This window comes from Triturus cristatus, chromosome 2_2, assembly GCF_964204655.1.
Source record: "Triturus cristatus chromosome 2_2, aTriCri1.1, whole genome shotgun sequence".
Classification (NCBI taxonomy): domain Eukaryota; kingdom Metazoa; phylum Chordata; class Amphibia; order Caudata; family Salamandridae; genus Triturus; species Triturus cristatus.
In genome coordinates this window covers 807,779,171-807,795,802 of record NC_140582.1, presented here as the reverse complement: position 1 = coordinate 807,795,802, position 16,632 = coordinate 807,779,171, and the positions used below count along the sequence as shown (strand labels likewise).

The 16,632-nt window shown below is 45.5% G+C and overlaps 1 protein-coding gene across 1 annotated transcript in view; it reads left to right on the top strand.

Moving 5' to 3' along the window:
- The window catches only part of DCUN1D4 (defective in cullin neddylation 1 domain containing 4), a 455,220-nt gene that overhangs the window by 94,462 nt on the left and 344,126 nt on the right, over positions 1–16,632 (top strand). The window contains exon 3 of the mRNA XM_085642111.1: positions 3,831–3,870. Within this exon, the coding sequence (XP_085498237.1) occupies positions 3,831–3,870 (40 nt within the window). The remainder of the gene's footprint in view (positions 1–3,830; positions 3,871–16,632) is intronic.

Sequence of the window (16,632 nt, the reverse complement as noted above, 5' to 3'; positions counted from 1 at the left end):
TGCTTTGTTTCTGGTCCCAAAGAGCAGGGGTTCTCTACCCACGGGTCCAGAAAAATGTCTGATGGTGGTAGGCTGTCTAAAGCAAGTCTGTGACCACACTAGGGTTGGTAGGATTTCAGGGGGCACCTCTGAGGTGCCTTCTGAGTACATGTTTCAATAACACCCACACTGTGATCAGTGTGGGTCTATTGAGAGGAGTAGTTTGGTACCAACCCATGTACTCTATGGCTTCCCTGGCACTTAAAATATTGAAGAATAGACTTAAATATTGTAGGGGCATATCTGCTAATGCAGATATGCCTACATCTGTGTTATAGTGCCCCCTGTCTTAAGGCTGTAAGGCCTGCTAGAGGGGTGACTTACCTATATCTTAGGCAGTGCTATTTAAGCATGGCACACAAACAGTGTGCCATGTCCACTTTTTCGTTTTGTCCGCACCAGGCCATGCATGCTGCAGTGGCAGTCTGCGTGGCCTAAGTGAGGGATTCCTAGGGGACCCCCTTCACACCCAGTGCCCTAGGCACCCAGGTACCATTTACTAGAAACTTACAGGGGATCTGAAGGCCCAATAGTGGAATAATTTTCGGGAAAGAACACTGGTACTGGGACCCTGGACTGCAGGGACCCAGTACTTTACAGTCAAAGTGGCATCAAAAGCCATGCAAAAAGTGGGGGTGTCCTGCAGCAGAACCCCATTTTCTCAAATGTACCACAAGCGATTGCCGAAGCAAATAAATTAAGTGGGACTATGAAAATGTGCTTAAAACAGAAGTGATACATTTTTTTTCCATATTCAGATCATAAATATTGTTTGGTGTATACATAAAAGAAATAAAAAACATTCCTATTTGTTTCATTTCTATGTATTTCACTTCTTCCTCTATTATAGCCGCCATTTTGGAAAATGGCGGAAGGGTTACTCTGAGGAGGTATTTTCTGTCTCTATAAGACTACTTGACCCCCAAAACGTATGTTTAGACTCCAAAATGAAATGTATATGTCTCATGGTTCCTGAAATATTACATTATAACTGCAACACATCCACCATTTTTTTAAAAGTCGTCCAGAAAAATTCAGACCGGATCAGCTGTGTATACCGAAGCTAAATTACTTCTCTAATGATCCAAAAATCGGGGCCGGAATAAAAAAAAAAACAGTTATTGACTGACATTAAGCTTTCTATCAGTACTACATCACTAGCGAAAGAGACCTTCTTCTTTGAATCATTGCGTGCTCTCCTCCTGTGTGTTTTTGATTGCTGTTTTTGCCAGTCTTGGCAGATCTCTCTCAACCTCTTTTCTAAGTTAGTCTTCAAGCTGATATCAGAACAAGATGAGTACAAGTGATAGGTCTTTCAAGCTGTAGATCCGCCTAAATGGAAACCCCCATCTGTACAGGATCTGTTAGATTCAAAGGTATTCATTGGCCACCCTAAGCGACTTGCACTTTGTCAGTGTCCTAGCTTAAATTTCCAAGACGAGAGAGAATGTTGAGCCTTCATGAACAATGGGATCTGTTTTTCTTTTCGCTACTAATTTCTCTTGTTTTTAAAAGTAATGAGGATCTGAGATTTCTTGGTGGAACATACCAGTGGAACCGATGTATTGGGTAACCGGTCTGGAATTGTGTAAGGCCCTAAAGGCAATGCATAAGGCTTTAAAGTCAATCCTTTTCTTCATGGGAGCCAAAGAAGGGAAACAAGCGCTTGTTTGGCAGACTGATGCCTGGTAATCTCCAGCAGGGGTCGGGCCGCCGTGTCCTGACAAACCTGAAGCTTGTCAAGAAGACCTTTCTGTAAACTGACCAAGAGGGCATTACAATAATCTAGTTTAGAAAGGATAAAAGTAGAAACAACTTTTTTGAAGAACGAGTGGTATGAATAGAAAGATTGGTGGTATTCTGCTTTTTCCATCAAAGAGTTTAAGAGGTCCTGCATATGTTTTCCACTCACCACTAGTCACCATCTTGGGAATTCCTGTAATACGTAAGTTGTTACGTCGGGATCTGTTTTCTCCATCATCTCATTTTATCAAGAAGAGACTGATGGTGGATCTCTAATTTGTGAATTTCTGGTTTTCAGTTTATCACTTTGATGAACTTCCTCGCTCCCCTTAATGAAGTTGTTCAACCCTGTGATCTGTTTTTGGAGGAAACTCCCTTCAGACACTGCCTTGGTGAAATTTTGGGCCTCCGGCCTCGAAAAACCATAAAAATATTACAAGACCTGCAGGTCTCTAGTGACTTTAATAGTCTACTTGACCTAACAGTAATGCGCTTGACCCATAAACCAGTCTCAAATTGTGTGATCCTTGACAAATATTTTATTTTACTGAGTCGCATTTTCTTCATAATCACTTCTGAGAGCACATTCAAATATGTGTGTTCTGCATGGCTACTTTGCAAAAACTCGTTTTACTAGACTAAACGTTAGCTTCATACATAGTAAAAATCTAGCCCAAAAATAGGATACACATGATCCCTTACTTGCCTCTTGGTTTACTAATGCCATTGTCTCGGTTCATATTTGAAAACTCTCAGTCAGTAAATATATTGCCAAAGCATAATGTGGTAGTGCACTGCCATTTACAGAAAGCACATTTCCATTGAATTGGCCACAAATGGTCCCAATGACATGCTGTTTTACTGATAAAACTGTATAGGTGTAGAAATCTGGTTTCAACAATTATTTATCATTTGCACAGCACCAATTAAAATGTTCTGATTTTATTCTATTAAAACCTTTGTTTCCATTACACTTTAGAATTACAAAAAAGTGCTTTCCTAACTACTAAAATATATTTGTACAGTTAATTTACAAGCTATTTAAATGGTGTGCGCTAGAAAAAACGGACATATTACAGCCTTTCATTTCGCACCGCATGTGCCCCAGCAGGATTGTAAGACAGTTTACTTTACTTTTGTTTCTCTGGTGTTTACAAAGTCCTCTAACTTTTCCGCCAATTTCCAGAATACAATAAGCTGCAGTTTGTTAGAAGACATAAGCTGACATTTGACCTCTGTCTTTGAATGCACAGCAAATGTGACAAGACAGAAAGATTTGAAGGCATCTTTATTGCTTATTCACTTTCTGACTGAACAGAACACATGCTCTTTGCTAGCTCAAGCTCTCTTACCAGGGTAGGCCCTAAAAATAGCTCACCCTGATAAAATCTGGCAAGTGGGCTAGTAGATTCACAAGCTGCACTTTGTAGTTCATTTTGTAATACCTCAGAATGCACTACAAAGTGTACCTTTTGATTAAACTTGTACATGCAGAGTGCTCCCCTCCCACTACGGAGTCTCTGTAAGTTAAGTATACATTTAGTCCTAAATGTGGGATGGCCACAAAGGAGGGGTTGGGAAAAGGGGCAGACTTACTATTGAAGGTTAATGCGATTATAATTATAGAGGAGTAAAAGGGGTTTAGGGAGTGACCTCACACACACACGAGTAAGCCAATCTCATTACTCTTGGGTGGCAGCATGTAGCTTACTACAAAGCACAAACTTACTCAAAAGTTTCTTACATTTAGAATCAAGACCCCTGTCTCAACGCCATCATTTTACATTTTAGTTTGGAGAGGAGCAAGTAGATTAATTCAAATGTAATTAATTAAAGAGCAATTACTGCTGACACTAGTTCTGCTGCCTCGTAACCAATTATACTTTTATGGAATTACATGTTTAGAATCAGTGTTGCAAGTAAGTAGATTTTCAGATTACTTTCAGCTTTGTGTGGTATATGTTAATGTACATTGAGAAAATATTGGCGACTGGATTACTGCATGCCACTTTAGAACAGATAATTGATTTGATTGTTATTTCTCATAGAATTTGACTGAAGACGTCGGCCAAGACGATCACCAAACAGGTATTAATAGTTTTTGTATCCCTGAAGTTTTGATCTTGCTTTCTCCTTGCTCATGGATCTCAACAAAAAGAACCAGTGGGGGAACGCCCAAGAAGGACTTGACCAGTGACATAAGTATTGCATCACTATCCATGAACATGTGTGTTTGCATTGTGTGCATGTGATTATTTTGCCGCTGTGGAATCCAGGTCCTCAAGAAAGCTGAGCACCCCATTTGGGGACAATAATATTGACTGAAACATGTTGACCAGTGGGATGCATTCTCAATAGTCCCCTCCCCCCCTCCCCACCACTTTCCCAATTATTTCATAGTATCCCTCTCGAAACCCTTAATATAATTTTTTTTTTAATTGATCGACATGAGTTTTTAATTCTATAGAATCTCCCACCTCAGATTAATAGAGGTCTATCCACCAAAAAATAAACTCTCTTTGAACCATCAAGGAGACTATCGGTCCCCCTAAAAATGTTGGATTGGTGAGGCAAACACAACGGTGAGCATGCCACCTGGGTTGGTGGGTGAGGATTTATCTTGGTGTTTACAAAAAGGATTTTAACCATCCCGTATGGCACCTCTCCATCCTCTGTCACCCCCCCCCCCCCCCCCCCGCACCCTCCTTCAGAAGTCCCCGTAATGCAATCCTGGGAGTGAGGGCAATTGGATGCCTAAAATAAAGCCCCCCGAGAACTGGGACGGAGCCATACAAGCCCAGACCACGTAAAGGAAGTCAGCTTGCAGTAGGGAGCATCATGTGCACTTCGCCTTAGATGCCCTGCCCGTTCGAAATTAGTTGTTGGGGTGTCAGGTAAGCGAGGTGTAAATAGTTCAAGCTGAGGTTGGCAAAAATACCTAGCTCTCTAGGGGCCAGACGGCCCCCACACCCATCTCCCTCTCACTTTTCCCACCACCGTCATAGATCTGTAAAGGGGTCTGGTGCATTAATTACGAGGGAATGGTATTACTATTTTACCCAATGAAGATCTTGCCTTCAGGAAGGTTACATTCCGGGATGCACGCACCGGTAGATAGTGGGTAGTGCCGCAGCTGCAGGTAGTGAAAGAACGGAGTACGAGAATGCCTATAATGGTCCTGCATTTCCTGAAATGGCATCATAGCATCCCCTTGCCAGACGTCCCCCAGATGGGTAATCCCAATTTTGTCCTATTGTGTGAAGCCGTGCCGGGCCTCTGTTTGAATCAACCACGTCCCCTGCCGCAGCGGGGTCATTTCAGTGATTTTATATCCCCAACTGACAAAGCGGAGTGCCGCTGTCCAGCTGAGAAATGTCACGTGGGTGCCATCGGGTGGGGACTGGGGGAGTGTACTCCCATAGAGCAGGCCCATGAGAAAGTTGAGGCCTAGGAGGCGTAGTTCTGCCTGAGAGGCAGTCGCCCCATCCCCCGTTAAATCAGTTGTTAATGGTTACGATTTGGTCAGTTAGGTGGTAACCGAATAGGTCCGGCATCCCCATTCTCCCATCATAAGTAAAGTGTCTAATATTTGCAAAGGCCACTCTGTGATGGTCCTCCGCCCATATAAAGGTGGTGAGCTTGGATGTCAACGACTGGAACCCATCGCCTGGGAATCAGATAGGGGAAATATACAAGGACATCCAGAAGACGTGGGAGACGCTTCGTTTAGAACAATGCGATTTCAGGGCAGTCTACACCACCGTTGCAGTTCTTCAGTTAGCCCCGTCTTTGGAGGACACGTTAAGATTCCATGCCAGCGCCAGGAGAAAGGAAATATGAATACCGAGTTACTAAACGGCACAGCGGGATCCCAGGACAGCAGGCGTTCTCCCCCCCACCCCCCCTCCAAACCCCTTCCCTCCCCATGAGTTGCTCGGCGCCGGTACCAGTAGGGATTTGGATTCATTGATTTTAAGCCCAGAGGCCCGCTCATATGGACTGAGTATCTCCAGACCTCTGCAGCCCGAAGACAGCGGGTCTTTCAGGAGCAGTGATAGGTTGTCCACGTACAAAACCCTGACAGTTGCCTCTATGGATCGGGAAAGGTGACTAAAGAACACCATTTACCCGGACCTGGCCGGTAGGTTTTGCATAAAGGAAGATAACAAGTTCACAGAAGAAGGGCCCAAAGTTTGCCCTCTGCAGCACCGTCAATGCAACTGTTTCAATTGCCTTCTTGAAATCAATTAAGAGAGGCCGCAGGGTTATTGAGATGGTGTACCTGGGAGAGAGCCAGCTGGACCTTGCAAATACAGTGGCAAGTGCTCCTGCGTGGCATGAATCCACATGGTCAGGGTGGATCAGGTGTGGAAGGGCAAAACTCCTACTACGCAGCGGAAAGGAGTTAGCCAGCCACCCTCCCACCTGGCCGGTCCCTGCTTCTGAACCCAGCCAGGTCGGGGGAGCCTGCCCTGGCCCAATGGACCCCTTCACGGGCACCCGGACCCTCGGCAGGCTGCAGGACGGGGGCTCCCGCACCACAGGGCCTGCGGCGCCTGACTCTGGGGAACAACCAGTATCTTGGCAAGCAACTTGATGTCCATGTTGATGAGAGCGAGAGAGTCCCTTATAAGGAGCCTTGGTTACAGGGCTGCCCAGCCTTGGGTATGACAGCGGTGGCCATATCCAAATCAGGGGGAAATGACACTCGGTCTGTGCCTGTGAGTTCAATGGCAGGAGATGAAGCAGGAGGGATCGGTAGCACGTAAGGAACTCGATCGGAAACTCATCTGGGCCCGGGGTCTTACCCAAGGCCAGTTCCGACAGGGCTCCGTCAATCTCCTCGGCTGTAATTGGTTGCTCAAGGTCATGAGCCAAGGACAAGGGGATCATAGATAGCGGGATCTCAGCCAGTATCTGTGACTAGAGTTACCGCATAGGAAGGAATTCTTTTAAAGCGAGTGAAAGCAGCATAGTTTATAGGAACAACATATAAGTGGATTAGCTAGTTGTAGGAAGCTGGCTTTTCATGTAGTGTGCCAATGTAGGGGTACATTATCCAAATAGTCAAGATGACACTTATTGGTTTAGGGGCCTTGTATAAATAATCCCAAGAGCTATTAGTGGTTGGGTGGTCGAGCAGCTTAGACTTATCCGAGGTAGTGTTGAGCATTTGTTGTATACACATAGTCCATAAATGAGGCACACACTACAGATTTTTATAGAATTTTAGACACCCAAGATCATCGGAGTTAGGTAAATGCTTTCAGAATTACAAGTTTTTGTAGCAATAGAACAATATAGTCAAACAAAGGTTTTGAGGTATGAGCCTCAAATGCAGTTATGTTATCCTGTGGTAGAAACATACACTGCATACATACACTTGCGAGTGGTTCTTGAGTGCCTTTTGGACTTAAGGTGCTTAGGCTCCAAGATCCAAGCCACCACCAGCAGTCGGTTTTACCTACCCTGATGAGTCCGAGTACAGAGTTGCTGGTGGTTGGTAGCCTTGAGTGCTACATGTTAAAAGTGCCTGTAAAAGAAAGGCTGCAAGCGGGGACTTGAGGGCAAGTCTGGCAGAACCCATGAATGGGGGTGGGGGTGTGGGGGTCTCTGCTCCTAATGGTCTCTGGAGAACAGAGACCCAGCTGGTTTGTATGAACCCGGGCTGGTGGGCTCGGGTACAGAAGTGGGGGGTTGCGGTAGTTAGAGGCTCTCACTTGGCCTTGACAACTTGGAGAAGGAGAGAAAACAGGACAACTCTGGTGTTGAAGTCCGTGTTGCCCAGACTGTACACTCAACAAGTCTTGGTAGTTGCAAGGGCTCCAGTACCAAGAGTATTTGTTTTGAGAGGCTCTAGGAGAGTTCAGCGGCTCGAGACTTGGTGAGCGTGGCAGGGCTGGCCTCCTGGGCTCACGACAACCTCTTCCTGGCGAGTTGCTATCTTGGTGGGCCCGATGGCCAGCAATAGGAAGTACTGGGTCGATGCAGTCTCCGCCACCCCAAGGGAGATGCTGCTTGTTTAGTCAAGGTAAGAGCAGTCCTCCAATGGTTTGGGGAGGTTTGGCGAGTTTGTTCAGCTTCTGGATTAGTCAGTCTTTGTGATTGTCACAGTGCAAGCAGCCAGGCAGGGTTTGGCTCCAATTTCCGTGCAGGAGCTCTGTTCTCACAACTTCGGCTCTTCTTTTCATTCCTTCAGTTCCCAGTAGACAAATTTACATTCCTGGTGTCTGGGGGAACCCCGTAATTCTGAATATAGGGGAGTGTAGGATAGTAGCCAATGGGCTAACTACCTATGGGGTGACTACGTGCCCTATATGACCACTTCCTGTGAAGAGTGGGCATTAACCTGACCTAGAGTTTCTAGTTTAACCGAATTCAAAATAGTAAAACCCTTTCTTGGCTGTCCACTTCATGTGGCCCACCTTAGTGATGCGTCTAGCCTGAAAGTGCAACTCGCCTACTGACTGTCTAATTTCCTGCCTGTTCTGGTGCCAAATAGGCCCCAGGGCAGGGGGTGGCATTCCCCATTTCTGGAGTAAGCTAGGGTCTAATATCAAAGTTTGCACAGTCTTTGAAGCCTCTGTCCTGGATTTGCTAAAGCACTAGCCATCCTGCTGGAGGAGATGTGAACACCTTCCACTAGAGCAGGCATTTTTTCTAAACTCTTAGTACACTGGCTTTCCCTGGCAGAGGGTCAGAAACGAGTCTGTGGTGTCAGGCTGGAAGATACCCATCAGCCAGCACACTCTGTGACTAGTAGATTTTCAGTGGGAACGTCTAAGGTGCCCTCTGCATACATGCCGGGGAAAAGAAAATGGTGAGGATATATTTCCTCTATTGACTTCCATTGGGGCCTGAATCAGTTTACTGTCATGTATGGGGTTTGAAAGTCTGCTGCTGCAGGATCTGATATTAGAAACGCAAATGTAGTTTTTTTTACTTCTGTTTGGAGCACGGAGAAAGCTATATGGAAAGCGGAGAGCGTGATGCAATTGTTGTGCACTTTACCGTCAGGAGCAGGTTACTCTGAGTTGCACAAGACCAGGTCCTGTCAGCTAAAGCCAGCAGAGGAATCTGGTATTTACAAGCAGGATTTGCAAGGTGGGAGACTAGCCTAAAAAATCGGTAGGCTCCTGCCTGAATCGAGGGTGTTGGAATGTATGCAGAGGTACGATTTACTAGAAACTTACATAGGTGCTAAAGTCCATGCCAATTTGGTTACAATTAGACATTTACCGTGTTTTAGGGAAAGAGCACTGGCACTGTGGCCTGGTTAGCAGGGTCCCAGTGCACTATCTGAGTCCAAAACCAGCATTTAGTCGTCCAAATGGGGCAAAAAGTGGGGGCACATCTGCACTAAAATTCCAGTTTCCTACACTCGTTCCTAGAAGATAGAACTCTAGTGGTTTATCTCTCTCCCTTTAAAGCTTCTGAAGTAAAAGTGGATTGTGGAGTCCCTCAAGGTTCTGCGTTTTGCCTCATCTGTTTAATATCTTTTTACAACCTTTGATCAAAGAGCAGCAGAGGATGTCAGATCTTCAATTCTGCTGATGATTCTCAGATACTTCTTGGCTTAGTGGACCATCACTGGTCTCATGCATTGTTCCAAGATTTGAAGCTGGATGGGGGCAACCTATTTGAAGTTGAATGCTGATAAGACTGAAGTGGTGGTCTTTAATGGGAACCCCACAGCCTGGTCAAATCTCTACTGGCCCACTGAATTAGGCGCTCTCCATAGCAAGGGATAGCAAAAGGTTTAGGTATCTTAGTAAACCAACATTTGTTGCTGAAACCACAGATCAGCAGCATGGTCTCCTAAGGAGTTTTCATGCTTTGCACATTAGAGGAAACTCAAGTTAGCTCTCTGCTGATGTCCTGTAGACCATTATGATGGCGGTTATTTTGGGACATCTAGATTACAGTAACAGCATCTATGTATGACTGCCAGAAGGCAACTTGAGGCGTCATCTGTTAATCCAGAGTGCGGCGGCAAGGATGACATCTAAGGCTCTCTTAAGGGCACATGCCTGTTAAGGCAACTGCATTGGCTCCGAGTCTCCCCAATGGATCCAGCTTAAAGTGTGCTGTGTAGTATTCAAGTCTCTCTGTGGTTTAGCACCAGATTTCCTTGCTAAACATTTAATTAGATACACTCCTACGAGGACTTCACGATCATCTAAGGCTATCTGCTGATTGTCCCTTGGTTTTCTAAATCTAGGAGAGGTGGACTCATCTTCTCGGTCGTGGCTCCCAGAGTCGCACATTGTCTTCTCTGGATATTTTCAGGCGCTCTTTGAATACCTGGATTTTTAGGAGGGCCTTTGGCTCGAACACAATTTTGTCCTTGATTTTTCATTCTCTCTCTCCAAGATTAAGCGCCATGATACCTTTGGGTGATAGTGAACTGTATAAATTCCGCAACCATAAGCCATCGCCACAATCTCTTCTATCCTGAGTTTACAGAAAATAAAGAACCACTGGGCTTGAGTTCTTAATTGCGGAGGATTGAGCCAGGACAGTGTGGTTCTCAGAACTCCTAAGCTGGAGCATCTTTCCTTTGATCAGGTGACCAATCTGGGACAACCCTTACACCTACATGGGTGGAGATTGAGCAGCAGCAATTTACGGCTTTCAATCTCCCATCTGCGGGGGCAGATGTCATACTTGCCTCCAGACGTCCCTCTATAAAATGCATACACAGTGCGTACCTGGGCAAGTTTGTAACCTGATGTGGTGTCCAGTAATCTTACCCATGATAGGTGAAGCTGCTGGGCGTCTTTTTGTATGTTTTTGTCTTTAGTCCAGCAAGGCCTTTTAGTGGGCTTTGTAAATTGTCATTTGTTGGGCCTTTCTATGTTTGCCGGACCAACTGTCCTTGTTTATACCACCTGTTGTGACACATCCCAAACTGTTTGCGATGCTACAGTGGAACCGTAACTTGTTTTTAACGTGCTTCATGTGTACGCCTTTTCAGCCGGTGCCTAGTTGTTTGCTGTGTCGCTTGCTCTGTTCCTGATTGCAATTATTTCATCTCATTGCGTAAGAAAACTGCCGGCAGTTTTATTGCAGCCGCCCCACAGTACCTTTCTAAACAAATTGGTGTTGAGGACTTGGGTGGCCTTCCTGCCAAAAGTTATGACTCCTTTTACATTGATCACTCTACCGTTGTTCTTTACTTGCCCTCACCCCTCAAAAGAGGAGAAGTTCCAAAGGTTAGACCCCAAAAGGTATTTTTTCTACTCTGAGAGAAGTGCCGCCTACTAGCCTTACTCATATAAAGCTCTGCTAAAAAGTAACACCCAAACTCTTGCTCTGACGTTCTGTGTGCATGTTGAATATGTGTGCCCCGTGGATGTGCCGCATGTATGGTAGAAATGGTAGAAATACTGCCTGTATATTGAGAGTAAGTGCTGGAGCCAGCCGCTTCCGTGGTAAGAGACCCCTGGTTTAGCACAGCACAAAATCGAGGATGGAATACAGCTCCCCAACAGTGATGGTGTATTACCTGCGTTCCTGAAGCTAAAGGGTGGAGACTCAGACAACAAAGTGAGGGAGGATGGAAGGAGACATGGCTTCCCTTAGAAATTTTCTGAGGACCTTTAAGCAAAGGGTTGCTGATTTAGTTTTTGCTGTGCACTGCCATTTAGTGGGTGTTAGTGGAGAGGGGGTGAGTCAGCATATTCTGTTTTTAAGGATAGGGGATTTTCAATTTGCCTTTGCCTGTTTGCTGCCTTAGAAAGACTGATGACAGCCAGGTGCACAGTGTTCACACTTCATTGTCCCCATGTTGTGGAATATTTTGCTTGAAGCTAACCTCCTCTTCAGTTGTCTGAACTACAGCCAGAAAATTACATTTGAAAGAGAACTGTCCCAAATGTATTCCTGTATCTTACAGTCTGTCCACATATTCTGTATTGACAATAGTATAAAGTGGGATCCAAACAATCCCACTTTGTTCTAGTTCCAAGCTACTTGACTGATTAAGGAATAGAGTGTTCCACAGAACACTTTAAAAGATGCTAAGAGACCAAGTTTGGTGTCTGTGTGACTGCCAGTTTCCAGAGGTGAGGGGATATCACCTGGAGACTGAGCAAAGGAGCTTTGGGTCTAACCAGTTTCTAAGAGCCCGACTGCTCAGAGAGAAGATGTAAATACCTGACTGTGCAGGAGTGAAGATGACTGAGGAGGAGAAGCAGCCTTGCACTTGTTGTGTTAAGCACCCAGAAGAAGCAAACTGACATCTATAGTTCAACTCGTGTCGGAAGGGCAACTCGTGCTTCCAAGACGTGAGAGCTCTCCTATCGCTGCTCATGTGGCAAACTGTTTGAAGAAAACTACAAAACAGATCACCAGCTTGCAGTCCGGCTACATGTGAGCAGGTCCAATGGGACTTGTGCTGCTGCTGTTGCCTGAGGTGTGGTGTACCCTCTGAAGATCGTTGTTGCCGCCTTAACTGAGAACCTGCCACAAGGCCCAAAGGCTGCAACGCCGAACACAAACACCTGCTTGAATATGCCTGTCGCACCGATTAGTCCAATCAGCCTGAGTTAGCCTTTCTGCGCTTAGCCTGAAGACACCCCCAATTGAACCTGATAAGACTGCCATCTGACTCTGCACCGAGCTGGATCTCCTGCGAACAAATACCATAGAGCATACACTTGAAAGACTGCATATAAACCTGCAAAGATAATCTTGTTACAGGAATTACATCTAGTCTCTATTTTAGTTTTCTTTTTAACTTAGCATCTTTTTAAGATGGTAGTTTGAACTGTTTTTCAGTAACATGAGAAAATGCCCCACATGCATTTATTTTTGGTAGATATTGTTGTTCTGTAATCTGCATTGTTAGTTCCAGGTACACACATGCTAGAACACTATGTCCTTGCTTTAGTATGTTCTCAAAGGAGACAACTTTTTTCCCCCAGACTAAGTAAAGATGTTATTCTGCGTCTCTAGCAGAATGAGATTAGGCCGGTGTTTTATTATTTAAACCGCGTTCATTTTGAATTTAGCGGGAGGCACTTCGCACCAGAGTTATCATGAATGCTGCAGAGAGCCGGGAATAAGATGCAGCTCCGCAGGCCCCGACATTCATCCTAAGAAGAAAGATAGCTGCGCAAGCAGAGATGAAGTCTTGCACACTGAGACAGAGTGCATTTGTTAATGCACTGAGGCTGGCTTCCTAAGACATTACACCAAGGTATGGGGTTAGATCATTCCAACTGGGTCTGGTAGAAGGGTACTCCTATCATGCTCTTGCTAGAGTAGGAGTTTTAACGATCGATATGAGTAACATTAAAAACAATTAGCATGGTTGAATTGTTTGTGTTTTGCACCATTCTAATAATGCATATAACAATGATGTCTCATTTGTCGAATAATTACAGTTAATGTTCTAATTTCAAGGATTAGATCCCTTCAATAAACATTTGAAAATGTATTATTGTCTCGTCGTGTCACCTTGGGCATGCAAATGTGACAAATGAAAGAGTTGGATCCTTTCCCAGAAATTCTTTGGGACTAAGTAGTTATGTTCTAGTTTTCCAAGAGCATCTATAACTCTGGAGGTTAAGGAGTTTAGATGCGGTACTATTGTAAGAAAGTGCTCTCTTTTTGCATGGTTGCCCCCACCTATTGCTGAACTGCTGATGTGCTTAGACTGAGTGCTCCCCATGGCTCCTGCCAAACAGGTACCCATGGCCTATGTTCTTTCTCTAAAACTGCATTAAAAACAAAACCCAATTGGCTCTCTCTGGCTAAAGGTCAGCCCCTGGTGAAGAGTTCCACAGGTACCCAGAACACTGTGACCAGAGAAGGCCTCTAAGGGCTGCAGCACTTATTGTGCCAGCCTTAGAGGCCCTCTACCTACCTACCAACCTACACACCCCTACACACACCCACCCCCCTACACACACCCCTACACAGCTCTACACCTACACACACTCACACTCGCACACCCTCCCCCCCTCTTTGCAGGATGCGTGTTTATGTGCAGAACAAAGGTAAGAGTCGACATGGCACACATCCCTGTGTGCCTTGCATACAACCCACTGCCCTGGCATAGATCAGCCACCCCTCTAGCTGTGTGTACTATACCAGTGGTGAGGTTACCGGTGCATGAGCCCTGTACCCCTACAGTGTCTAAGCCAATTGTTAGACTTTGTATGTGCACTAATGCCAGTAAGAGTATATGGTGCCGGGAGTTCGTCATTACGAACTCCACAGTACCATAATTGCTTTACTGAAAACTAAGAAGTTTGGTATCAAACTTCTCAGCACATTAAACCCAGACTCATGCCATTGTGGGATTTAATGAAAAATGCACACAGAGGGCATCTCAGAGATGGCTCGTGAAAAATGACCTATCACTAGTGTCCAGGCTGAGTGGCTGCTCCCCATCTGCCACCACCAGACTTGTTTCTGGACCCCTGGGTCGAGAGCTTCCTGCTCTCGGGGGGAAAGGGGGGGTCTGAAACAATGCACAATCTGGGACGAGGTGCCAAGCCTCCTCTCCCAGGATTGGTAGGGTCCACAAAGGGGAAGTTATAAAGGCTCCCAGCAACTGGTCTCCACCGGTTCTGACCCCCACTTTAGGCGAGAGAACCGGTGGGAAAAACAAGTGAGGAAGGGAGGTGTGCCCATCGTTGCCAACCCCACCCCTCAGGTGGGGGAGGCGAGATGGAGCACAACTATGTCCCCTCATCTTGCAGATGGGGGGACCCAGCAAACCAGACTGGGTCTGTACCACCCTACACCCGTCGCTCACGGCAGAGTTCGAGTGGACCAACACCACGAGGAGGTCTCCCCGACGATTCTCACCCAAGATCTGGTGATCTCTGACCTGTCTCAAAACTCCCAGCGAAGCCTACAGCCCCTTTCTGGAGGACCCCCCCCCCCCCCCACCGCGACCGAAGCTGGTAAGAGAAACCCAACGCCTAAAGACACCCCTGCATCCGAAGCCCCCTGTCCTTGGGTGGCCCAACCGACTGTGTCCCAGCTTCCCAGGCATCCCAACTTACCTCTCCAACCGGTGGTCACCTCCAGAAGATCTTCGTCCCAAGCCTGCAGTCTTTGTTGAAACTGGAGAATTCCCATTGCAATCAACAGGGCACCCGGCGCCAAACCAGCCGCTTCCTGCGCCAGTGCGGGTGCACTTTTTGTGCTAAACAGGACCTCCCTTTTTCCTGAGCCTAACACCAGGAGCTTTGCTCCCACAACCCAGTGGCCTGCTCTTAAGCAGCCACCAACTGGAGGCCCCCTATCCCCCTTTGGATAACATTGGGCCTCCGCACTCTGCATCCGGCTGCCCTAGTGCCGCTGAGGGTGTAACAAGAGTGCATCCTTGACCCTGTGGGAACCCTTGTTCTCACCCCAGAAACTCAACCCCAAGGACTGAGTATTTACCTGATAACCATTGACTTAATTTCTCTCCATAGGAACCCATTGACTGGTTTTCTCTGAAAAAGGTCTTAAGTGTGGAGTTGATTTATATGGAAACCTGAAAAAAAGTACATTGTGCAAAACTGACTTTACTTACCTTTTCCCTAGGAAATGTCCCAGTGTGGTATCTAAGTTAAAGACAGGATGAGAACCTGTGTATAGCTGTGCACTATTCACAAAGTGTCTACTCCGACACTATTTAACCTTTACGCAAGTTGTACTTTTATTTTTCAAAGTTACAACCAGCACTTTGTACATATGCATACCACTCAATACAATGCTGTTATAAAGATGCTTATCAAAGAGCAATACAATCAGCATTAAACATGGTAACAATTCGCAATCATTGTTGTACTTTATGCATTCGTAAACATACAAATAAAATTGTTTGACATTAACAGATTTGTAACAGCACGTGTACAATTGCCCAATGCATTTCGGAACCAGCCGGTTCCTTCATCAGGGGCAAATCTGTAACAAGAGAATAAACAGATGCGGATAAATGTATACTGGAGAGCTCAAACTTAGGATATACTAGTAATGCACAGACTTAACTGTATGTTGTTACCTGTGTTAATGGTCTGTAGGGTGCACTGTACAGGGAACAAGAATTGGGTGTGGGCATTAGCGTCTGAGTCTCTGAATCATATAAAAGTGAAGTATATGTAAGAATGGGGGGTCGTGCTTACCTGAAGACATGTAAGCTGCTGTCTGTGTAAACAAAAAAAATAATGACGTGTAAGACTAAATAGCGTTCTCTTGTGCCTTGGAAGATGTACACAGAATCTAGCTAAGCTGATGCAAATGGGTTTAAAGCTCCAAAAGCTTACCTTTGTGTATGCGTTCGATTGTTCTAAAAAAGCGGAGAGAAGAAAGAAGAAAGAAACCACTAATGAATAAGCGTCCCGGCGCAAAGAAACAAAGCTGTGGTAATCGGACGTGAAAGCATCTAGAATGTCTTACCGAATAGAGAGATCGTAGCATGAACAGCAGTGCACCGCCAAAAGCAAAATCGAGTGTAATGCGTCGAAATGCTCGTGTTAATAATTGAAATGGGACCCGGAAAAACTCCGAGCTGGAACATAGAAAGAGGACTGTATTGAGAATGCGTTAGAACATATTCAAATGCGCGCCATCTTAGTATGGCTCGAGATGCTTGAAGAAAAAAACTTTTTGTGAAATGATGTGAAAAGGATGTGTGGTGGACGCAGTCTTAGAGCGGCTGTGAATACACGTATCGAATACTGGAGCCTCTAACTGAATGAAGTGCTCTGTAGAATATCTAGAAATGAAAAGTAGTAGTGCGCTGCCATCTGAAGATGGAAGTAAAACAAAAACGATTCTGCTGAGAGATGCAGAAAAGGAATTGCTCAAGAACCCGCGAGCATTTGTGTATGAATAAAGTTA